Source organism: Acipenser ruthenus, chromosome 4, assembly GCF_902713425.1.
Source record: "Acipenser ruthenus chromosome 4, fAciRut3.2 maternal haplotype, whole genome shotgun sequence".
Classification (NCBI taxonomy): domain Eukaryota; kingdom Metazoa; phylum Chordata; class Actinopteri; order Acipenseriformes; family Acipenseridae; genus Acipenser; species Acipenser ruthenus.
Window position 1 is genome coordinate 90,390,035 of NC_081192.1, and position 23,204 is coordinate 90,413,238.

Genomic DNA, 23,204 nt, shown 5'->3' on the forward strand with positions numbered 1-23,204 from the left:
ACCAAGGATAAATCTTGGCAACACTTTTTAAACAAAACATTGAAGCCCAGTTTATTCCATTAAGACGCATTTCTAATGGTAATGCAAACAATAGAAAAAAACATTTTATTAATGAATCCATGATCCAGTAAAACATTATTTTTTTCTGCCAGATAACATGGGATCATCTTTTGTATCCACCTTTTCAGTCATTAACAGTATGGAGGCTTCAGAAAAGGATAGACACTGACACTAAACCTAACACAAAGTACAAAAACCCTTCCCATTGACATTTTTCGTATTTCAAGCTTTTTTTTAACATTGTTTTTAAACACAGATTAAAGTTAATGGCGCATGTACAAATGCAGAACGTAACAAAATCAAGACAAAATTATGTTAAATACAGAGCCATTTTATTTGAAAACTATTGCAGCACATCAATTTTATTTTGTTTACATCAAATGAGTGAAATCATAAATATAGTCTCACACAACTGAGTAGATAAAGCCAGTAGAATACTTTAACAATATATTTTAATAGCACCTATGTTGGGCTATTTATTGGTTTTAAAAAAAATATTTATTCTTGGGTGATGGTTATTAGTTGGTGTTAGATTTGGACTAACCTAATATTACCTCTGTCTGATGACAAGACACTCAGGCACAACCCCTTCAGTTTTCCTCAACCAAATAGCGTTAATTGATAATGAAGATGGCCCAAAGTCTACACCGCAGATCTGATATCTTCTGATCCCCAAGAAGGACACAAAGCGCGATTTGTATCAACTACAAATAAACTTATTTTATCTGTCTTTTCAGGATCACTACAACTAAAACATGTTTAAGACCATTCTCTCTCAAAATACCGATACCATAACCAAATGTTTACATCAATTAGAATGTTGTCTACATAGATTGATTGAAATAGGCTTATTTTAAATAGAATGTTACCGATGACTGCAACAAGTCTTGATAGAAACATATTTCCTTCAAATGTAATTTTGTGCATGGTTGCAAAATTGAAATATATTTTTTTGGGTCTACTGTGCATCTTCATTCACTTTCAAGGGATTTGTTAACCGGATTTAGACATGTATTGACAGAGAATACGAACATTGCAAGTTGGAGTTATCAGTGCAAAAATTCAACATGTCCAGATATGCAAAATCGACCAAAATAATGTGATATCGTAAATGCTGCAATTAGAATAACCCAATCAATTGCTGAGAGACACACAATCACAAGCAACACCATGTGTCTGAGATACAAAAAAAAACAGGTCAATAAAACTATACTTTGGATAGAATCAAGAATTCTGACAACTATCTATGTTACAGTACAAAATTGTGTTTAGATTTCAAAACAAGTTGATATTTAGCGCTGCTGAATGTCACGACTGGATTTTCCCTTGCAAAAGTTTATAAATGTTCACTGAAATTAGCAATGTTACTGCTTCTCCCCCCCCCCCCCCAATTAATACTACGCCTGTGTATGGGTTATACAGACTTCTGCTTTTAGTCAATTAATTTTTACTTGTGCCAATACTCCCTCAAACAGAGACGTTTCCCATCCCACAACACCATAATCATACAGAAGACCAAGAACCCTATTTAGTGAATGTTTTACACAGCGATTAGAGTGTAAATTACTACTCAAGATAAACTCCATTAGAAACAATGTGCTTTACAATTGTGTTATTATTATTTAAAGCTAACCTGTATTTAGAAAATACTTAACTTGCTTTTTTTTTTTTGTTCTCTCCCCTGGATATACCTGTGATATTTTATTAAATCAGCAAGTCATACGTGAGTTTGACGTGCCAATGTGCTTATAAACTTTACTTATGCAGTGTACCCTTAATGTATGTAACCTAATTTGTACGCATCAACTTTAAACACATACGTATGCAATCGTAATTACAATGGCAATTCCTGGTAAAATGGCTGATTTAGTGCCGCATACCTTACAAACCTTTTCATACAGTTGCTTGGTATCTGGCTGCGTTCCAGAGGCTTTCAAGATCGCTGTACAGTAGTCAGTGGGGTTTATTTAAGTTTATTTCAGGAACAGAAGTGTTTATTGGACGTTGACTGAATTTTACTGTGCAGTCCAGTGTTCAATTCCCCTCAGACAAGTTTAACAAATCAGTTTTTGCACAGCCTACTTAAACCAAAAGTTTATTCAGTAATGTTTCAAAACCAGACATTAAAATGAATCTCAGCAGGGGGGAAAAAACAACAACAAAAAAAAAAAAAACACAGGCCCCTAGCTAGTATCTCACTCAACACTGGAATGAACATCTGCAACCATACAGGGCCTAATAGTTAACTATTTGGTCATGGATTTCTGAGTAAAAGAAAACTATTTTTAAACGTGGAACTATGATCTTCTGTATATATATATATATATATATTTTTTTTTTAACAAGCATAAGTGACTTAGCTTTCTCAAGCTAGTGTGCTTCATTTTTATATTCGTTTTTCTTTAGCGCAAGAACTTCCAAGTTTTCAATCCTGGACATCAAAGTAGTCAATCACGGGCTCCTCTTTAACAACCTTTTGCATGACGCTGCAATTGCCAGAACTAAAAAACACAGAAAAAAATAACACATGAAAATTGGGAACACAGAAATGTTCTTCTGGATTAGTCTAGCACTAATGCTTAACTTCCATACACTTGCCCAAAAGCACCCAGGTTTTAAATATAAAGACATGAGGATCTGTAACCATAATGAATGGGTATAAAAATGTGGAACAGTTACCCACTGAAACAAGGCATACTTGGAAAGCAAATCTGCTAGTTTTAGAAAGGGAGCTTTTCACTATTCCCTATTGTTTGGTACAGAGGTTGGGTTATTGTATCAATTCCATTTACTCTGCACCTACTCACAGATTGACTTCCGCTATGCTACCAGACCTGTTTAATTTGTAAAGATGTCTGGTGGGATGACTGAATGTGCAAACCTCAGCTTCGACAACTATTCATAATTTTACCTTGGATTTAAACCTTGTATTGTTAGAAGCTTTTGTTTTTCTATGTTTTATAAAATAAAACTTAGAGTTTCATCTAATGGTTTGTAATCCGACCCGAGGTATGCTTACTTTGCAATGTGCTGCCTGTGGTGGGCGATGGGTGGTGGAGGTCTTGTGGCAGTTTCACGTTCTATTAGCGTTGTCAGAGTAGTATTCGGGCATGACGTTTTCCCTCTGCAAAACAAAATGTACTGTTGTAGAGGTTTACATTATATTTTGCAGTCTCCTGACCAGTCGGACTCTTCAGGAAACTGCATGACTGCTAATAGATTAAAATAAATAAATTATTCTCATACAGAAAGTACAAACATTTGATTGACTGGTAACTACCCTGTGCCAACATAGATAATCCCATTATAGTTTACGCTTTTGCTTTTATTATTGCTTGTGTACACACACTTTAATTGCACACATCTGGCACCATTTATCAAACTTACCTGGTTAATAGCCCCCCCCCAAAAAAAAAAAAAAAAAAAAAAAAAGCTGTTACCTTACTGCTGTAATGATAATATTGCGCTTTGGTTCACTGTCATAGCTCTCACTCTCAATCCCATAGACCTCAGCTAACTCATGAATGATCTTGCGGTGATCTCTGTTCATTGGAGGGAAGCAATGACTCCGTTTTGATTGTTTTCCCTGGAAAGAAATTAAATGGATACGGTCAAGATATCACATTGAATGCTGAAAAAATGAAACACCAAGACAAGCCAGACATGTTTCATCTATGAGAAACAACATTCTAAGTACAACCTGGACACAACGTTCACCTTATCACCCTTCATTCAGCATTATCTTCATGCAGTCTTTATTTCTATAGCGCTCTCTTGTTATTTCACTTTACTCAGTTAACCAAATTTGTAAATGATGGAACTGTGAAAAAGCAAGGCAACTGATGACTTGTTTTCCCAACCTTAAAAAGGCTCTTCTCCTCCCGGGTGCTGGTTGTCTTTTAGAGGTGCACATGACTAATGTTTTCTTAAGTTGTACTCAAATGTAATATCAAATGTAATATAATATGTATGAAATTTCTACTAAATTACAATGTTTAATTTCTGTACTTACCTTATTTGCCAACTCCACAAGATTTTTCATCACTTCTTCCACTTCACTTACAAACTTTAATTCCTTCCTGCGTTCAAATTATACAATTACAAGATCATAAATGTTGTGAAAAAGGGCACGGCTGTTTGGTCTGTTTTAATTTATATCTCGTACATTTTGAACACATTCACTGCAATCATGGCCTCTCTCTCGTGCTATACACATACATTTTATATATATTTTACATAAATATAACAAAATAAAAATCACACTAAAATGCAATACAAGTAAATGGAGTAGCTTCTCACCTTGCGTCTTCCTTCAGACTGTCGCTGAATTTGGAGGTCGAGCCGCGGGTGTTGAAGGGATCAGAACTAAGGTCTATATTTAGAGCCTCAGCCAACCGTCTGAGATGAAAAAAGAAAAAGCTTGATCATTAAACATGAAGTAAAATAGAAATGTGAAAAAGACTGTATCATTGAGATATCCATAGGTTAGAAACAACATGCAATACAACTGTGTACCAACTGTACATGCCACAGTTTAAAGCAATGAATCAGGGAAATGGTTCATATTTTCTAGACAACACTGGTAATGGAACTTAAGTAAGAAAATCAGTCCAGCTGTGTACCAAACATGAATACAATAACTCAAAGTATACTGTCTCTATGCAAAGTTGTAACATCAAAAGTCACCTCAATACGGCAGCCATATTAGGCCAGAGGTCAGCTACACATTTAGCATGAAGGCTTTTTGTATAAATGTCTCCATATGCCGGACGCAATGCGACAAGCGAATGTGTAGTACAACAAAAAAAATAAAACATGTATTTGATACGAGACGTTCACACTGCCTGCGACGCGACAGGTGACACAGAAGAAATAGGATTGGTTTGCGATTTTGTCACACGGCAGCTAGGGAACTGACCAATGAGGAACAGCTTCCCTTGCGTGGCTTCAGTAAACAATGGCAGGAGAAAAAATAATTCTTGCAGTATCAAAATACAGAGAGCTGTACAATAAAGGACACAAAATTTATAAAGACACAGCAATAAGGGAGAACATCTGGCAGTCCATTTCCAGGGAACTGGATCTAGCTGGTGTGTATGATTTGTTTTCCTTTACTGAAATAAGTATTCTGAAAAGCTATTATGTATTCTACATTTTCATTAGCTGTATAACAGTACTAACATACGTGTGATTTTTTTCCAGCTGATGATACAATCAGAGGAGAGTGCCTATCACATCGTATCAGAGTAAAAACTTAAACATATTTTTGCGTTTTTTATTGGTATTTAATCGTAATGTTTATACAGTACTTGTATTGCTTTTGTTATCTTCTCTTCTCTGGATGCTTTACATTACATTGATCTGCATGTGATTAAATACATAACCTTTACAGTAAAAAAAATAAAACATAAAAATATGGTTTAATATTTTATATATACAGTACTGTGCAAAAGTTTTAGGCAGGTGTGAAAAAATGCTGTAAAGTAAAGTATTTGGTGTGACCACCCTTTGCCTTCAAAACAGCATCAATTCTTCTAGGACACAGTTTTTGAAGGAACTCGGCAGGTAGGTTGGCCCAAACATCTTGGAGAACTAACCACAGTTCTTCTGTGGATTTAGGCAGCCTCAGTTGCTTCTCTCTCTTCATGTAATCCCTGACAGACTCGATGATGTTGAGATCAGGGCTCTGTGGGGGCCATACCATCACTTCCAGGACTCCTTGTTCTTCTTTACGCTGAAGATAGTTCTCAATGACTTTCGCTGTATGTTTGGGGTCGTTGTCATGCTGCAGAATAAATCTGGGACCAATCAGATGCCTCCCTGATGGTATTGCATGATGGATAAGTATCTGCCTGTACTTCTCAGCATTGAGGAGACCATTAATTCTGACCAAATCCCCAACTCCATTTGCAGAAATGCAGCCCCAAACTTGCAAGGAACCTCCACCATGCTTCACTGTTGCCTGCAGACCCTCATTCGTGTACCGCTCTCCAGCCCTTCGGCGAACAAACTGCCTTCTGCTACAGCCAAATATTTCAAATTTTGACTCATCAGTCCTGAGCACCTGCTACCATTTTTTCTGCACCCCAGTTCCTGTGTTTTCGTGCATAGTTGAGTCGCTTGGCCTTGTTTCCACGTTGGAGGTATGGCTTTTTGGCCGCAAGTCTTCCATGAAGGCCACTTCTGACCAGACTTCTCCGGACAGTAGATGGGTGTACCAGGGTCCCACTGTTTTCTGCCAATTCTGAGGTGATGGCACTGCTGGACATCTTCTGATTGCGAAGGGAAGTAAGCATGATGTGTCTTTCATCTGCTGCAGTAAGTTTCCTTGGCCGACCACTGCATCTACGGTCCTCAACGTTGCCCGTTTCTTTGTGCTTCTTCAAAAGAGCTTGGACAGCACATCTGGAAACCCCTGTCTGCATTGAAATTTCTGCCTGGGAGAGACCTTGCTGATGCAGTATAACTACCTTGTGTCTTGTTGCTGTGCTCAGTCTTGCCATGGTGTATGACTTTTGACAGTAAACTGTCTTCAGCAACCTCACCTTGTTAGCTGAGTTTGGCTGTTCCTCACCCAGTTTTATTCCTCCTACACAGCTGTTTCTGTTTCAGTTAATGATTGTGTTTCAACCTACATATTGAATTGATGATCATTAGCACCTGTTTGGTATAATTGCCTAATCATACACCTGACTATATGCCTACAAAATCCCTGACTTTGTCCAAGTGTACCTAGAAGAATTGATGCTGTTTTGAAGGCAAAGGGTGGTCACACCAAATATGGATTTGATTTAGATTTTTCTTCTGTTCACTCACTTTGCATTTAGTTAATTGATAAATAGAATCTATTAACATGTCTATTTTTGAAAGCATTCTTACTTTACAGCATTTTTTCACACCTGCCCAAAACTTTTGCACAGTACTGTATATATAATGATAATGAAATCGTAGGTATGCATGTGTATATTATTTGTAATATATTAAAAAAACCTCATTTGAATGCATTTTAACTCATTTCGTCTCATTACAGACACAACGATAGTTGTTTTGACGCATATTAATAATGTTATTTAATATATTTTTTATGGCGGGGGGAATCTGCCATGAAATCACCACTGGTGTGAAAGGTAGTGTCACAGCAAAAATACCATTTTATCGCCGGACAAATTGCATCGCGTCCGGTGTGTGGAGACCTTCACGCTGCAAATATGGAGTCTCTACCTAGTACCTCGAATGGCTTTGACTTTGTGGAGTCAGGGTTAGTTTTTCTTGAACAACCTCCACAATTTAACGACCTACAGAATCACAGAATACATCTGTGTACATCATATGACTCCAAAATTGCAGCTATCATGAGTCATAGGTTAAAGTGCAGTTTTACAACTAAAAATTTGAAGTTGACAGCTTTAATGGTTTTATGAGGTATATGCAGTAGTAAATGTGTCGGTAGCAGCGGGTTGAGAAACTCCTACAAGCTCCTTACTGCAAGTCTCTCGATGTCGAAAATGAGTTCGGGAACACATAATACCTCTGGGTAGGTGGAATCCACCACCGACTTATAAAGTGTGAATGATCTCTTGATGGTCTCTTGGTTTAATACTGCAGTTACAGATACTGAGACTTAGTTCAACCTACCTGTTTCTTTCTAGTGCAGCACATTCCTCATCACACTGCAACCTACAATGTAAAATGAGAGCGATTAAATGTGACACTACAGAAAGGTTTTGTATAATTTTCAAAATCAAAACAGCTCATTTGAGCTACCTGGCTTGCTTCATTTCCTTCTTTGTAATTAGTTGACCGATTTCCACAGAGTCTCCCAGCTGCATATCAGAAAGTCGGCTGGCTATGGCTATAGCAGCTATTCTAGATATAGAAGACAGCAGAGGTTTATCAGGAAATATATCAATTACAAGTAGCAACCATTAATATCAACAGTAGATGTTTACTTCTAGAATATGACAATAGATTATTACATAATTTAAAAACAAGTTACATTTAACATCATAGAAGACAAAAAATATATTTTGGTTAATAAATCTGTGTGTCTCATGCTTGTTTAAAATCGATAGTGCTCCTCTTTTCTAAGCACCAAAAGATAAAAGGCTGTGCAATTTGTGTTACTCCTTATAACGAGACACAAGTGCTAGTGTAATGGCATTATGGGGCAAATGGGAGCCAAGACCACACCATCTTATAACCAGTTCTGTGATATGAAGGCCAGTCTTATAACCAGGAGCACTGTACAACTTTGCTAACCTTTGATAATTGCTTGAAGCCTCAGAGCAAACCATGCTCTCCTTCTTGCGCCCACAGTCACACTGTAACACTACCTGAAAAGAAAACAGTTAGCCAGGCATGAATGTTTGTGGTAAAATAAAGGGTCACAGAAATGCACCTATGGCAGTGGCAGAGAGATCAAATTCACTGCTAGTTTTTGCTCAAGGTATTTATTTAATGCAACATATCCCACTGCATGGATCTGGCATAGCCCAGAAATAGATTGATCATGTGACATGACATGAGCACTAAAGCACACATCTTCTGTTTTACCATGTACAGGATCTTTGGTTCCTGTTTTTTTTTTTTAACTATTGGTTCCCTCTGGTGGAGCCAATAGAGTTGAAAAGTCACAATCTAACAATAATGTATCAAGAACCAGTAATTAAAAAAAAAAAAAACACATGATAAAACAAAAGCAGTCATTCAAAATGGCTAAATGGTTTGTGTGTGCAAATCAACACATCTGCCAACTGAACTGTGCTCATGAAGTGTTATTTTTTTTCTGTAGTGTGCAACTTACCAAACCATAAGCGGAAAAAAAAAAAGAAACCCATGATTTTCTTTACCATTAAAACAATTAAAAAAAAAAACGCACACACCTTTGCTGTACATGGAGCCCTGGGACAGGGGGACCCCTGGTGGCAGGGTGCTGAACAGGCATGACCACATTCCTGTTTCATGGCACAACAGGGTTGTTTACACTGCTCCTCTGTCATACAATCCCCTCTGTGACAGATCCTTCGACACTTGTGCATACCACACAGCAGCTGTTTATTACAAGGCAGGCCACAGGATATATCTGCCAAGTGACAGGGAATATTGTTTCTTTGCTGTAAAAATTTAAAAAATAAAATAAGGTTTTACTATATCTTGGCACATGGGAAAGTCAATTTAACATGAATACATTTTTATTAGACATTGGCATAGTCTTTCACTTACTTCATGTTTTCCCATACACCACTTCTGAGTGAGGTAGGTACAAGGTGGGCACTTCTCCTCACTGTGGCAGTTGTGAAAAACTATTAATAAAAACAATACATTTATTTAAACAAAAAGCCTGACCAAATGTCAGCAAAAAGTAACTAACAACATTTTGCATTCAAATATACCAAAACAGTAAAAAAACTAATACATGTTTTTTCAATATGCGTCCAATAATGGATGTGTAGATTTGACAAAAGATAAGCTTCCTTTTTGATAATTTAATAAATATTTAAAATCAACTACCATAGGCTATATTTGCAAAAATGAACTTGTCTATCGCCGCATTCTCCATGTGCATTTAATCCTATGTAGGTCAATTTTGCTCATTCTTCCATTTCTTAATCTTAACCTCTTAATTAACACAATTGCACACGTGTGCCTACACATGGAAAGAGGAATGTAGCAATAGGAGGCGGTGTGGTCCCAGTGGTTAAAGAAAAGGGCTTGGAACCAGGAGGTCCCCAGTTCAAATCCCAGCTCACTGTGTGACCCTGAGCAAGTCACTTAACCTCCTTGTGCTCTGTCTTTTGGGTGAGATTGAGATGTTGTAAGTGACTCTGCAGCTGATGCATCGTTCACACACCCTAGTCTCTGTACATCACCTTGGATAAAGGCATCTGCTAAAAAAACAAATAATAATAATAATAATAAACGCATTTTTCTAAATCTGTCTGTTGGAATACATCTAGGGCTTCTGTTTTCAGTTTGTATTTTTCTGTGTTTATTTTGAGTTATTTTTAGTTTTATTTAATTTTCTTTTTTTTTCAGGCCTTTTTATATAAAGTATGAAATTATTGTTTTAGGTTACTTTTGTTTTTTTTCTGTCACAGTATGTATAGTAACTCAATAGTACTTTTCTATTCAATTGCACACTTCAATTGTACCTTCTTTTCTTTGCTGTCTTCAACAAAATCTTTATGGTCATGGGCATATTCTTGTGGGGGTTTTGTGCATTTAGGCATATTTTTACATTTCGCCACAATTTGCAATTCTGTTTTAAATTCCATGAGTGTGTAAATACTCCCTATTGACGTACTGTAATATAGCTTTAAATCTTGCTAGCAAGAACATCTCGTTTTAAATCTCGCAAGCGTGTTACAATCCTCCAATAGAAATGTAGGAATTTGCTGCCACTCAGTAGTTGGGGTGGGTTTAAAGTAGTCAGAACAAATCAATGCGAGATCTTTTTGGTAGGTATTTAATTTATTTTTTTCGCGGGGAAAGGGGGCACGTTAACGTGAAGTGACTAACCATTTCCAGTGTTTTTTGGATATTCACCAGTTTCATTTTTGTTTGGTTTCGTGGGTGTTTTAGCTGTGTTTAAATCGGTTAAAACCAAAAATCAGAACCTCTAAATATATCTTACTATGTTTGTATATTACATTTGACAATTTTGGACTTTTTGTTTTATACCACTTTATCAGAGAATGACGCAAAAAGGAACTGAACACTACAACAACAATCATATTAAAACACATCAAGTGGAATTATTAATAACTATAAATGCGAGCTTTGTGAACAAACAGAGCATCACCAGGAGCATAATCTCAGGGAAATATCATACTCGATCGAAAGGTGAAATGGAAGCGTGAAAAAGATCTGTCCAGAGCTTAAAACAAGGTCAGTGTTCACTGGACACCACCTGTAACTTTATTGAGAGAAAAATTAAAAGATGTGCAAGGTCAACTCCAAGTACGTTACCACAAACATAATACATCAAAACACAGTCCTGACCTGGATGATCACACTCGTGCTTCCTGGTACATGGATTTTTACATTCAGGTGGTCTTGTACCGCAGGGAACAGGTGGATAGATCACTGTTTCACCACAGTGACATGTCAGTTCATCAAAACCTACATGAAATTATACATAAACAAGAAACTATAGAAAGGCAGACACATTAGATTATATATATATATATATATATATATATATATATATTTTAAATTGATACACTGTGTGAAAACTACAACTGCAATCTATTTAAACCTCGGAAGAACACAGTTTCCAATCTCTCCACTACACTGTCCGAGTGACTAATTACCCCTGGCAACATTGTATTGCTCACAATGAGGAAGATGATAGTGGATTCTTACTGGTTTGCCAACACGGGTGACAGTTCCCACGATGACAAAGCTCTTGACACCTATGTTGTCCACAGTTCAGCTTGTACCCACAGATCATGGAACATTTGTGCTCTTTGTCCTTTGATAAGAAGATTTTCTCGTTACATAATGCAAAACATGATTAAAAACTCTCCAAAAACATTATTTCCTCAATTATCATTTTAACAATATATGAAAAAAAAAATCTTAATTCAATGAGTGCTTGCAGATTTATAGCTATGCTCCTAAAAAGGAGAGAAGGATAAACACAACAGTAGAATCGATCATATCATATCCTGTAAGATACGATACGCTCTATTAACCGATGGACCTATGGCAGGTGTCATTTACACAAGCTGCTACCAACTGAACAATACAGATGGAAAGTGATCAATGCAGATATTATATGGGTCTAAAACAGTAAATTCAGATCTTAGCAGGACAGAATAGACTCAGATAGTTGCAGATAAAAAAAAAATAGTGTTTGGAAATTCAGTTTCACTTCTTACATGTTGCCACTCACATAACACAAACTGCCCAGTTTAACCATGTTCAATAAAAGAAAACAAGGGATTAAAGCCTGAGACAGACAGGTGCGGCGTGGCACCACTGGGCATTTTCACTGTGCGGTACCGCTAGTCTGCACCTGGACACACAAGAGCAGTATACACTACGCAGTAGAGTAGTTGTCAGTACCACACCGTAGGCTATTTTCTTGAATATAATGTACATACTGTATATGGCCAAAAGTTTTGCAACACCTAGTAGAACATTAGGATGCATACATAATTAAAAAAACCTATATGAACATAATTGATATTTTATTTAACATCGTGCAATCTAAGAAACTACAAAATGGTATCTCAAAGTCTACCGGAAACTACAATAGTAGTAGAGTATTTCATGTTAGATTTCGAAATGTCACATTTTTCAATGTTTGGAAAACTACAAAGCGATATGTAATTTCAATACTATAGGGTGTGATGCAAAACTTTTGGCCATAGCTGTAATGCCCCCCATATAATCTGCTAATAAAAACACTGGTCTGTTTTTCAACGTCGTTTTTCTGTCACCTATTTGCAGGTGTATGAAATGAGTGATCAACTTAAAGAAACATACAATACGATGCTGACAGCAAGTAGCCTACTACTAAAGTGTTCAAAAATATATCCTTTATAGCCAGTTATTTAGCAATAGTGAACTACAGAATTAAAAAAGGCAAAACGTGATAACAGTATCAAATTGGCTACAGGAAGGATGCTTATCAGAGGCGATGTATAAAATACTGACTTGCTTGTCCTTTTATGAAACATGGGAGGGATCAAACACTTCAGGGTGCTTGGACACCTCCGTAGACAGCAGTTTCATTCGTGATTTTTCCTGGCAAGTACGTGTTGTCAGCACTTGGCTGTGATTGGTTAATCCACCGACGGTACCACACGGCAGCCAGGAGAAAATCACTCTGGATTCAATGGCAGCGATTCAGGAGGCAAAATGTCTTGTGTGCTACGCCACATATGTCTGTCTCAGGTTAATACAATTACTGTACCATTAAAAAAAGCTGAAACACAGTCTGTGCATGTGTTTTTTTTGTTGTTTTCTTAAACTTTTTTGACTCAGGTTAACATACACTCACAGTGCAAAAAAAACATTTGTATTGTGTATGTGCAGTACTGTACTTCATTATTTTAAACAGTGGTTAACCTATTGTTTAACCACTCACATATCCAATGTACCCCTGGAAGCAATTAAATCGGATATGACAAGTTCTACTTTATTGTCGAAGCTCTTCAACTGGAACACTTTTTGTTATAGGTTTGTAATAACAAATTAAGCTAGCCTGTGAAAGTGATTTTTTGGCACACCAAGTTAAAACAGGAAATTTAACACTTATGGTCTCCACACACTGGACACGATACGATTTGTCCTTTCACTGCGACACTACCTTTCACACCAGTGGCGACAGATAGTCCTGTTATACAGCTGATAAAAATGTAGAATACATAATAGCTTTTCAGAATACTTATTTCAGTAAAGGTAAACGAATCATAAACACCAGCTACATCCAGTTCCCTGGAAATGGACTGCCAGATGTTCTCCCTCACTGCCATGTCTTTATAATTTTTGTGTCCTTTATTGTACAGCTCTGGGTATTTTGATACTACAAGAATTATCTTTTCTTCCACCGTTGTTTACTGAAAATGCACAAGGGAAGCTGTTCTTCATTGGTCAGTTCCCTAGCTGCCGTGCGACAAAATTGCCGATCGCATTTTTGTCGTGGTGTGGTGTGTCATACAGCACATTTGCTTGTCGCATTGCCTCCGGTGTGTAAAGGCTTTTACTGCTAAGACATTTGATCACATTACATATTTATGACCCAAAAAATATGTTATGCTACTTACCACACAGCAAAGTTCATTACACTTGTGGCGGCCACAAGAACGTTTTTTATTGCAACGCTTGTCACACATGAACATAAAGTCAGCTAGCAAGGGGAAATAAATGCAATCAGTTAGTATGTTGATCAAATTATAAAAATGTAAAGTCCCCTTACAATTAAGGTGCTTTACGGTCTCACCCATTTAAAAATGCAAAATAAACTATACTAAATGCATTCTACAAAACCATGAGGTCTGAAAGGGGTAGTATATATATATATTATTTTTATTTGTTTATTTAGCAGACACCTTTATCCAAAGCAACTTACTGAGACTAGTGGACCTAGTTTATCTGCAATACTCATTCAGGATCTAGCCCACTAGTTCATTGTGTCAATAAAACATCTGGCGGTTTATCTTCCCAAAACAATACAAAAAATAATAATTAAAAACGTACCTTCATTTTGGATAACGGCACATGGAACTTCCTAAAAATTAAAATAAGCAATGCATATTAAGAAAATTATATGCGTGTGGATGTTTTTGCTCAGAGCCAATCAATTGTTAGGTTTTGTTCACTTACTTTAGTTTTGAAGCCACATCTGCATTTGATGGTAGAAGTAAGCGAGCACGGACCACATTCCTTTTCATGGCAAAGGTTTTCACACAAATGAATTGAATCTAAAATAGATTTAAAAGAACAATGGTGAAAGATGAACATGCGTATTTAACAAAGCACTATCAATACCTACCATTTAACAATGCTGCATGTAACAATATTAGTTCAATAGTGTTCAATTAACTGATGATATGGAGGTTCTGCACACAAATGTATTTCCAAACTACAAATGGAACAAATGTAAACAAAAACAAAGCATCCGCTGTAACATGATCTAAGAGGCAAGTCGAATTAGATTGAATGGGTTATAAAACATGAAAAAGATCTTCAGAAGTTAAAAACAATGTGGCAGTGTAGTTAGATCCTCACAGGGACGTTTAAAATGTTTGTATTATACATATCAATAATGTTAATCCGATAGCACTCACCATTTGATCCACATGGTAACGGCTTGGCACAGGTTTTTCCACATGATGGAATGGTATCTGTGCAGCTCTTGCGCTCAGGGTAACCAAGCTCCAAAAGTTTGGAGAGGGGAGTCTGCCCACAAGGGCAGCTGCGTACCACTTTTGGAAGACGAGGACAAGACTGACATGGCTGTGGATGGCATACTTGCAAACAAGTGTGCTTGCCACAGTCAAGCATTCTGGAAGAGAGGCAAACAAGAAATAAAAAAAAATAAAAGGGTATTTTACAAACATTTTCCATGCTAAAGATAAAAGTAATACATTACATTTGTTGGTATATTTAAAAAATAGATAAATAAAAAGTATAAATGTAGATATGTCACCCATGACCTACATCCAAAGAAACTTCTCTTTATTTGTATCTTTACTTTTTCCACAAGCGCAGGCTTTGGTTACAGAAGCAGGGCATGATAGGCAGGATTTGTTTGTTTTTTTTGTTTTTGGGGGAGGAAGGCTTTTCCCCAGTTTGTGCCACCCTGGGGTGTCTTGTAAACACTGTTATACTAACTAAATGCAGGTGCATCATGCAACTTCAGAATTCAATTTGGGTATAATTTTTATAGTAAATGCGTCTTCATTCTGTAGTTTGGAGATGGACGTCTATAGAGACCTAGAGCCATGTGAAACAGCTTGATTACATTACTTATGTTAGCACTGGCTGTACCAGCTGCTATTGAAACTTACTTTCCACACAGTTTTTGACAGGAAAAATGTCCAGACTCATCAAAATGTTCTTTATCTGTCCCACAAGGCACTTCCCGAGAACTAATTCCACAATAGCAAACTGTGGAGAAAAATAAGCAATGATTAACTAGGACAAAGCTCCAATTAGTGCTAACAAATTACCCCTTCCTATTTAGAATAACACCACATACAAATGCAGTCACAAATATACATATCTAACAGGCACTGCTGTGATGAACTGCTATGAATGCTAAAAGCTCTGTAACCACACCTTTAGATGAGCCTGGCACTTTTGTATAGTGGTTAAGATGCTCACTTCCAGTGTGCATGGTCACAGGTTCGTGCCCAGCCTCTGCCTGTTACCGTAACTCGGATGTCATAGAAACAGCTGATCGCAGAGGTAAAAGGGGAAAATAGTGCAACAGGCAGCGTTGTTTTACAAGGAATAAAGACAACAAAAGCTGTAGCACTCCTTGTTTATGCAAATTAGCTATGGACATTTGGAATACAGATGCCAGGAATAAACTTGCCGTTAAAAAAGTATCATTAAAAGTGAAGTAAAAGTAAAAAAAAAAAGTATCACGTAAAAGTATCAGATTTACATTTAGTTGACATCCATTTATTCCACATTTAAAATTGTCTATTTTTTTTTATGTTGTCCTTTTCATAACAAATATTTTATGCTTACCTTGGCTGACTTGGAGCTGACAGGGTTGGCATTTTCCGCTATGGCACACCTGCGCACAGGTATGCTTGTCACAGTTTAGCAGGCTGCCGCACACATCAGTACAACGAATCATAGTTGCCTGTCCACAACGTACAGATTGACTTTGGGGAGGGGAGACGGGGATAAAACAACAATTACTAAATCTATGCAAGACACTCCAAGACCTTATGGTTAAAGTAGTATGTTTTGCACAACTGAAACACTTTTAAAGAAATTAATATTATTCATATTTTATTCACCAAGTAACATTTTACAGTTTATGAACGAAATAACTTTGCTACATATTTTTTTTTTTACCTTATTTTTCCACAAACACAGGCTTTGGTTACAAATGCAGGGCAAGATGGGCATGGTCCAGGATGGCACAAGCTGCGGAAAAAAACTACAGTTCAAATTGTGTGAAAATGCCATGCATTATACTACAGTCACCGTCGCTACGCATTGCCTCTTTGCGCCACACAGACAACAGGGTTCAGAAGCTTGGCAACTTCCCCTGCTTAGGTCATAAGCAACGTGGCACATCAGTGCATAGAAATGGACACAAGTTCTGCAGTTTTCCATCATGTGTTTCCATCACACATTGTTTGTTCTGAGGTTGTGAGGATTACTTACATATTACAGGGATGGTTGCAGTCCAGACCAGAACGCTTTTTGCAACACAGCTCTCCACAGCTGTGTGGAATCTCATTTCTGTTCCATTCAGGATTATTAACTTTACCTACAAGTACAAAATAATATATACAAGTGGAGTGTCGTTAGATAACAAACTAACCATATCTGTAAATCATTTAAACTGTGTTTTACCTTGATATTTTATTACAAGAAAATACAATTCAATCATGCATACTGTACATTATAAGCAGGGCTTCTGTTTTTCAATTTTTATTAATTTCAATTTTTCAGTGCTTATTTTTAGCTATTTTCAAGTTATGTTTTTTTCGGGGCTTTCGCTTTTTCTATAGCGTATGAAATTATTGTTTTCGGTTACTTACCAAAATTTGCAGCCGTTTTTTTTTTTGTTTTCTGTCACAATTTTAACTTGACAGAACTTGTACATTTCGATTGAACCTTTTTTCCTTTGCTGTCTTCCATAATGAAATTGTTATGGTCACGGGCACATTCTCCTGGGTTTTCTGTGTGTTTAGGCATTGACACTTGCACTTACATACAGTTTTACATTTCACCACAATTTGCAATTCTGTTTTAAATTCCACGAGCGTGTAAATATTATCGAACTGTAATATGGCTTTTAACCTCGCGAGCAAGAACAACCCACTGCTTCAAGTAATTGTAATTTCATTTCAAATCTCGCAAGCATGTTACAACCTCCAACAGAAATGTAGGAATGTGCTGTCACTCAGCAGTTGGGGTGGATTTAAGGTTTAAAGGAAGGAGGAACACTGCCTAACTGCACTGGGGAAGATTTTTTTTTTTTGTAGGTTACTGTATTTTATTTATTTTTTTCCAGGGAAAGGGGTGAAGTCACCGTGAATTGAGTACCCGTTTCCAGTGTTTTTCCTGTTTATTGGCTATGCACCGATTTCATTTTTTTGTATCGGAGGTGTTATCAGGTTTTATCGGTTTAAACCGAAAATGAAAAGCCCTAATTATAAGTCACGTTTCCATTAGAACGTATTAACAGCAACTACAATTAATTATAATCTTGCAGATCCCTGACAAATGACAAAACATTTAAACAAATTAATTCTAAAATAAACAGATTAAATATGTTAACACCAGCTTTTCGTCTGTTTTATAATATTATTTATATTATGTTTGGAAGTGTCTGATGGCTACCTCTAATCATATTGAGAGTATTTTCTCTTGCGCTCTTTGCATGAGAGACCCGACTCGCTTTGCTGGCAAACCTGACACAACAAAGAAATACACCGATTACAGGTAGCTACCGAACATTTATAAAAACACACTATCAATTTCTGTATGCTAAAAAGCAATGGTCTCATAACGAACAAATTTAAATTATTTCTTCTGCAATAAAATGTATTGCATGCATCACTTACCACAGAAGCAGGTGTAAGAGTTTGGTGCACGAACAGATACATTCTGGCAGGCAGGACACCTCCACCCCTCATTCCCATCTAGAAATTCAAACACATCATCTTTGCTGTATACACAACTTTTCTCAGTATTATATATAATACATGGGTAACTGTTCTTTTCTCAACTGTTGGAATAGGAATTCTCAATCACTGTATTGGTGCATTGCTTGAGTGAATTATAACTAAACTGACTTGTATCCCAGCAATAAAACTAACTATATTCTTTAAACAACTCATGCTAATATGCCCATGTATGACCCTGGCAAGCACATTTCTGGAAGTTAAGGAAGAACTCCAATCGCTTTAACATTGATTGAAAACTTTAAAAGACACCAACCACGAATTTTGCCCCATACTTACCCTCCGCCTGTGATGCTGGTGATCTGGCCCACTTTTTTATACAGTTTAGATGAAAGACGTGGTAGCAGCTCTGACAGCTCCAGACTGGTGCCATCACACGAATTACCTCACAACACACCATACATTCATACTTCTCTTCAGTCAGTTGTTCAATTAGACACCCTGCAGGAGGAGAGAATGGTAAACTGGGTAATGATCTGAAAAATGATCTGAATGCCGCTAAAGCAACTGGAGTAGCTGTGGCAATATCTTAGATAAAGGTAGCCAAGGAAATTAGCCTCCATCCTTTTTTTAGTTTGGCTGGAGTGACTACCGTGACTCCTAATGTATCAGGAAAATCACAACAAAGCAAGTGCTGATTATGTAAATTCCTCCCTGCTAAGTTAACTCAGCCATTATCAAATCCCTATTCTGTCTCTTTGAAAGTGGAAGTTGGCACCTTACTCAGAAAGGGTATTGCATAATACCTGAGCCATCGCTCTGGCAGTACCAAAAACCAGACTTCTTATACCCAAAAATCAAAAGGATCATTTTTTAATTTTTTTTTTTACTGATCTTAAATCTCCTTTAAAAACGTTTACTTACACTTCAGTTTTCAATTTTTTTTCCTGAGCTATAGAAAAGCTTGTACTATAAATTGAATTCAGAAGATCCTGCTAAAAAGTAGCAGGATAACATCAGTGTGGCAAGAAGACCTCAAGCAGTGAGGAAGTTTATGTGCCTACATCTGGCAATATCATAGTCAATATAAGCCAACAGGACTGCAATAAAAGTAATGTTTCTTATTTTCAGGGTGTCTCAGAAGGGCATGGAATAACGTAGTAAACAGTCATCAAGCAATTCAATTTTGTTATAGAAATTAAAGTTGGGGACATTGCCTTAAATTGAGCTTGATTTATTCCACACCATTATCGCTCAATAATTAATTATTGCATGACTGCGGTTCAAACACAATCTTCCACAGTGTTAATCTACAATACATGACAGACTCAACAGTGGTGCTGCACCTGACAAACTTCTTTCAATTCTGAAAAAAATCCCATAATTATACCTGTATGTGTTTCTTTGCTCTTGGGAACATCCAGCTGCTTTTTACAGAAAGGTGTTCTGCCTGAACTCAAATGTTTCTTTGGTCCATGATCTTGTAATGGCATCTTTCTTCCTTGCCCTCTCTCCACATCACTTCTCCATGAAGATCTACTATCAGGCTCCCGAGTCTTCCCAGAGGTGACCATCTCATTTACCTTGCGATCAGCCTGGGATGAGGCACTTTGAGGTTTTGTACTCCTACTCCGTTCCTGCCTTGTCTGATGTTCATCTTTATTCTGCTGCCGTTGTCTTTGGGATCCCTGGGCTGCTCTCTTGTTGCCATAATGGGAGTGCTTCAATGCACTCTCATTTGATCTTGCTTTAGCAGCTTCCACAGAACCCATTTCCAATGAGTTTTCCCTGTCTCCTTCAATCAAATCTTCTCTATTGTCCCTGTATAAAGATGGCTTTCCCCTCTCACCAGGACCCCTTCTCATCTCATAAGTAAACTTCCTTGGATTTTTAGGTCTGGCATCTCTAGTGTCTTCAGGCCCAAAGCCGTTTTTAAAGTCGTTCTGCCTCTTGTCCTCTGTCCGCCAGCTAGGCCCATCATTGTCAGGTTTCTCTGTGAAAGACTCTGAATGGCTGCCACCAAGCGGTCTTGAATGGTCTGTTGGAAAAGTTCTAATGTTTCTGGATCTGTTTTGCCGCTGGTTTTGAAAGCTGTGGTTTCCTCTAGCACTAGGGCCATCTCGACCATCTAAGGGAGCCTCCCAGGTCTTGTAGGTTTGACGATTGTAGTAGCCTCTTTCATGTAAGGGCTCATCATTGCAATAAGATCTGTTATAACGCTGCTGGTGAGGGGCTGCGTATCGACCCCCTCTGTTCCTGTTGAAATCTGGTCTTGGCCGACTTCTAGACTGAAACTGGCTCTGTCGTTCTCCAGGAACAAAATCTGCAGCATCTGGATTGAGCTCCAGTTCACCTGTCAATTAATTAATTAGATATAATATAATTATAACACAGTAACAGTGTAAAAAGGGCTAAATAACATAATAAATCACTGGTCCATATAATATCCTAAACGAAATACATTATATTTCAGATTGAAATATTCTGTTGCAGTCCATGTTCTTGTTTCTTTGATCACTGTCAACAGGAATGAGATTTTTATTCCACATATAACAACTTGCAAAGGTCACTACTGAAATTGTATTTCATCTCCTATGAAACGAAATCACCTGCGCTCAAAAGTAATATGCATAACTACATTTTCTATAACAACCGGCACTGAAAATGGCTACAGTCAGCTGTATATTCAATTATTTATTTTATATATCCTTGTGATGTAACGTTTGCGACAATGAAACGTGACCAAATGTCAATTTTATTGGTATAAAACTGGTGAACATATGTCCTGTATTACCGTTTTGTGTTTTTTTTTTTTTGTTTGTTTGTTTTACATCTATACATCATCACCAGGCAGCGCTAAGGACTAGACATCAATCTGTTTGTCAAAAAAATAAACTACAGTATCTTTCTTAAACAGAGAACATAACTTGATTTTCCCCAGTTTAATAGTGAAACTAAACGCTGTTTCAGAAGTGCTGATAATGTAAAACTCTAGTGCCAGTGACTGAGTGTACCGACCTGAGGTTTGAGCTTCAGCCATTTAGTCTGGGTCTTGCTGTCGTCCTCCGCGACTCCTCCTCCAGTATGTATAACCAGAACCACCTTGTCTTTACAATAACAATGTATATATTTTTTAAACGTGTTTACATATATATACAAATATATATAAAAATATAGTATATAATTTCACTACACTGCCTCCTACCTTCCTTACCACTACTCAGTGACTGCGGAAAACTTCGCGCATGCCCAATGGTAGCTGCAACAACCAAAACTTTATTGAAACTTGCTAATGCTGACAGGAGGCGATAGAGGGTGTGTTTTTCAAACAATTTAAAAACTGTAAACTTAAAAGAATGATAACTTTAAGCGAGTTAGTAGTATACACTGTCAAACCTACTTTATAGCATATATTTGAAGATGCGGTTACTGATGAGAGTCAACAACTTGACCCCCCCAAAAAATGTAAACTGCAGTGTTTGCTCAAAATAAGATTTGATTCATTATTTATTAAACGTCTGCCTACTTTACCAGATACAATTTTATATTGATAAAACGCAAATTAATAAACTATAATATAAAGATTTGCACAAACAAAGGTGTAGCATACCTGCCAAGTCTCCCGATTTCGTCGGGATACTCCCGATATATACGTGATCGCCTGTCTTCCGGTGAGACTCAAGAAACTTCCGATAATTTAGATCGGCAATTGTAATGCATTATTACCACTCGCTCTACAGGGGTAACATTAAAAACATGTATGTATATATCTTAATTCAGCAACCCCGCCTCCCCGTCCCACAGAGGAAACGGTAAAAAAAGGTACTGTATATATCATAATTCAGCAACACCACCTCGCCCGCTGGCTTGCTCTACAGGGGAAACAGTAAAAAAGGTATGTATTTAATGTAGCCATTCGTGCAGTTGTGTTTGTGTACATAATCCCCGGTCTATATGTGTTTGATGTGCTGTGTTTATTCCCTCCCCGCTCAAGCCTTTGAAAGAAACAGCATCTCTCTTGTTTTTTGCCTCCTGTAAGAACGCTGCATTGGCGTCAGAAAAGCTCAAGAAGGAGCAGTTAAGAGACGGGAGATGGACCAGTGCATCTGCTGCAACCCCGACCCATTCCAGACCTAGTGGGGTGACAGACTGGAGGACCTCCTCAGTGGCCTTGAGGACCAAGGCTGGTGCCTTGCCTGTGGGGAGTTCGGGCACAAGGTGGTAAGCTGTCCCTTCCAAGAGGAAGAGGACGTACTGCCTGCCCCAAAGCGAAAGAGGAGGAGGGCTGGCCGTTCTCTGAGGCAAATAAGCGAGCTGGTACCGTCTCAAGCGTTGGAGGGAGATGCTGCCTGCACGAGTCCTGGAGAGGGAGGTGCTGCCCGCCCAAGTGCTGGAGAGTGAGGTGTTGCCGCTGCTGACGTACCCTGCATCCCTGCTGGAGTGCCCCACACTGATGTCAGTATTGCCGCTGCCAGCGCCACCGCCACGTCCTGAGTGCCCAGCGCCACCGCCACGTCCAGAGTGCCCAGAGCCACCGCCACGTCCAGAGTGCCCAGAGCCACCGCCACGTCCAGAGTGCCCAGAGAGACCGCCACGTCCTGAGTGCCCAGCGCCACCGCCACGTCCTGAGTGCCCAGCGCCACAGCCACGTCCTGAGTGCCCAGCGCCACCGCCACGTCCACAGTGCCCAGCGCCACCACCACGTCCAGAGTGCCCAGAGCCACCGCCACGTCCTGAGTGCCCAGAGCCACCGCCACGTCCTGAGTGCCCAGCGCCACCACCACGTCCAGAGTGCCCAGAGCCACCGCCACGTCC

General features: G+C 38.1%; 1 protein-coding gene across 1 annotated transcript; it reads right to left on the reverse strand.

The window, feature by feature from the left end:
* Positions 1-370: 370 nt before the first annotated feature.
* LOC117399890 (transcriptional repressor NF-X1-like) lies at positions 371-21,658 on the reverse strand. The gene is made up of 24 exons (XM_033999323.3): positions 21,408-21,658; positions 19,780-20,742; positions 18,729-18,890; positions 18,330-18,407; positions 16,921-17,026; positions 16,606-16,677; positions 16,270-16,409; positions 15,582-15,681; positions 14,859-15,076; positions 14,395-14,492; positions 14,269-14,299; positions 13,836-13,918; positions 11,425-11,533; positions 11,062-11,181; positions 9,283-9,362; positions 8,943-9,173; positions 8,320-8,393; positions 7,825-7,926; positions 7,696-7,737; positions 4,360-4,458; positions 4,073-4,139; positions 3,501-3,646; positions 3,080-3,184; positions 371-2,561 (listed from the first exon to the last, which is right to left on the reverse strand). Exons 1-24 carry the CDS (start codon positions 21,427-21,429, stop codon positions 2,486-2,488), a joined length of 3,324 nt encoding a protein of 1,107 aa, XP_033855214.3. The 5' UTR covers positions 21,430-21,658; the 3' UTR covers positions 371-2,485.
* Positions 21,659-23,204: the final 1,546 nt, after the last annotated feature.

Excerpts from the sequence above, each read along its gene's own strand:
- LOC117399890 (XM_033999323.3), bottom strand. The coding sequence starts at position 21,429 with ATGGCTGAAGCTCAAACCTCAG. Across the intron at positions 18,891-19,779 it reads GAGCAAAGAAACACATACAG|GGTGTCTAATTGAACAACTG; the intron begins GTATAATTATGG and ends CTCCTCCTGCAG. Across the intron at positions 4,459-7,695 it reads GCTGCACTAGAAAGAAACAG|ACGGTTGGCTGAGGCTCTAA; the intron begins GTAGGTTGAACT and ends TTTTCATCTCAG.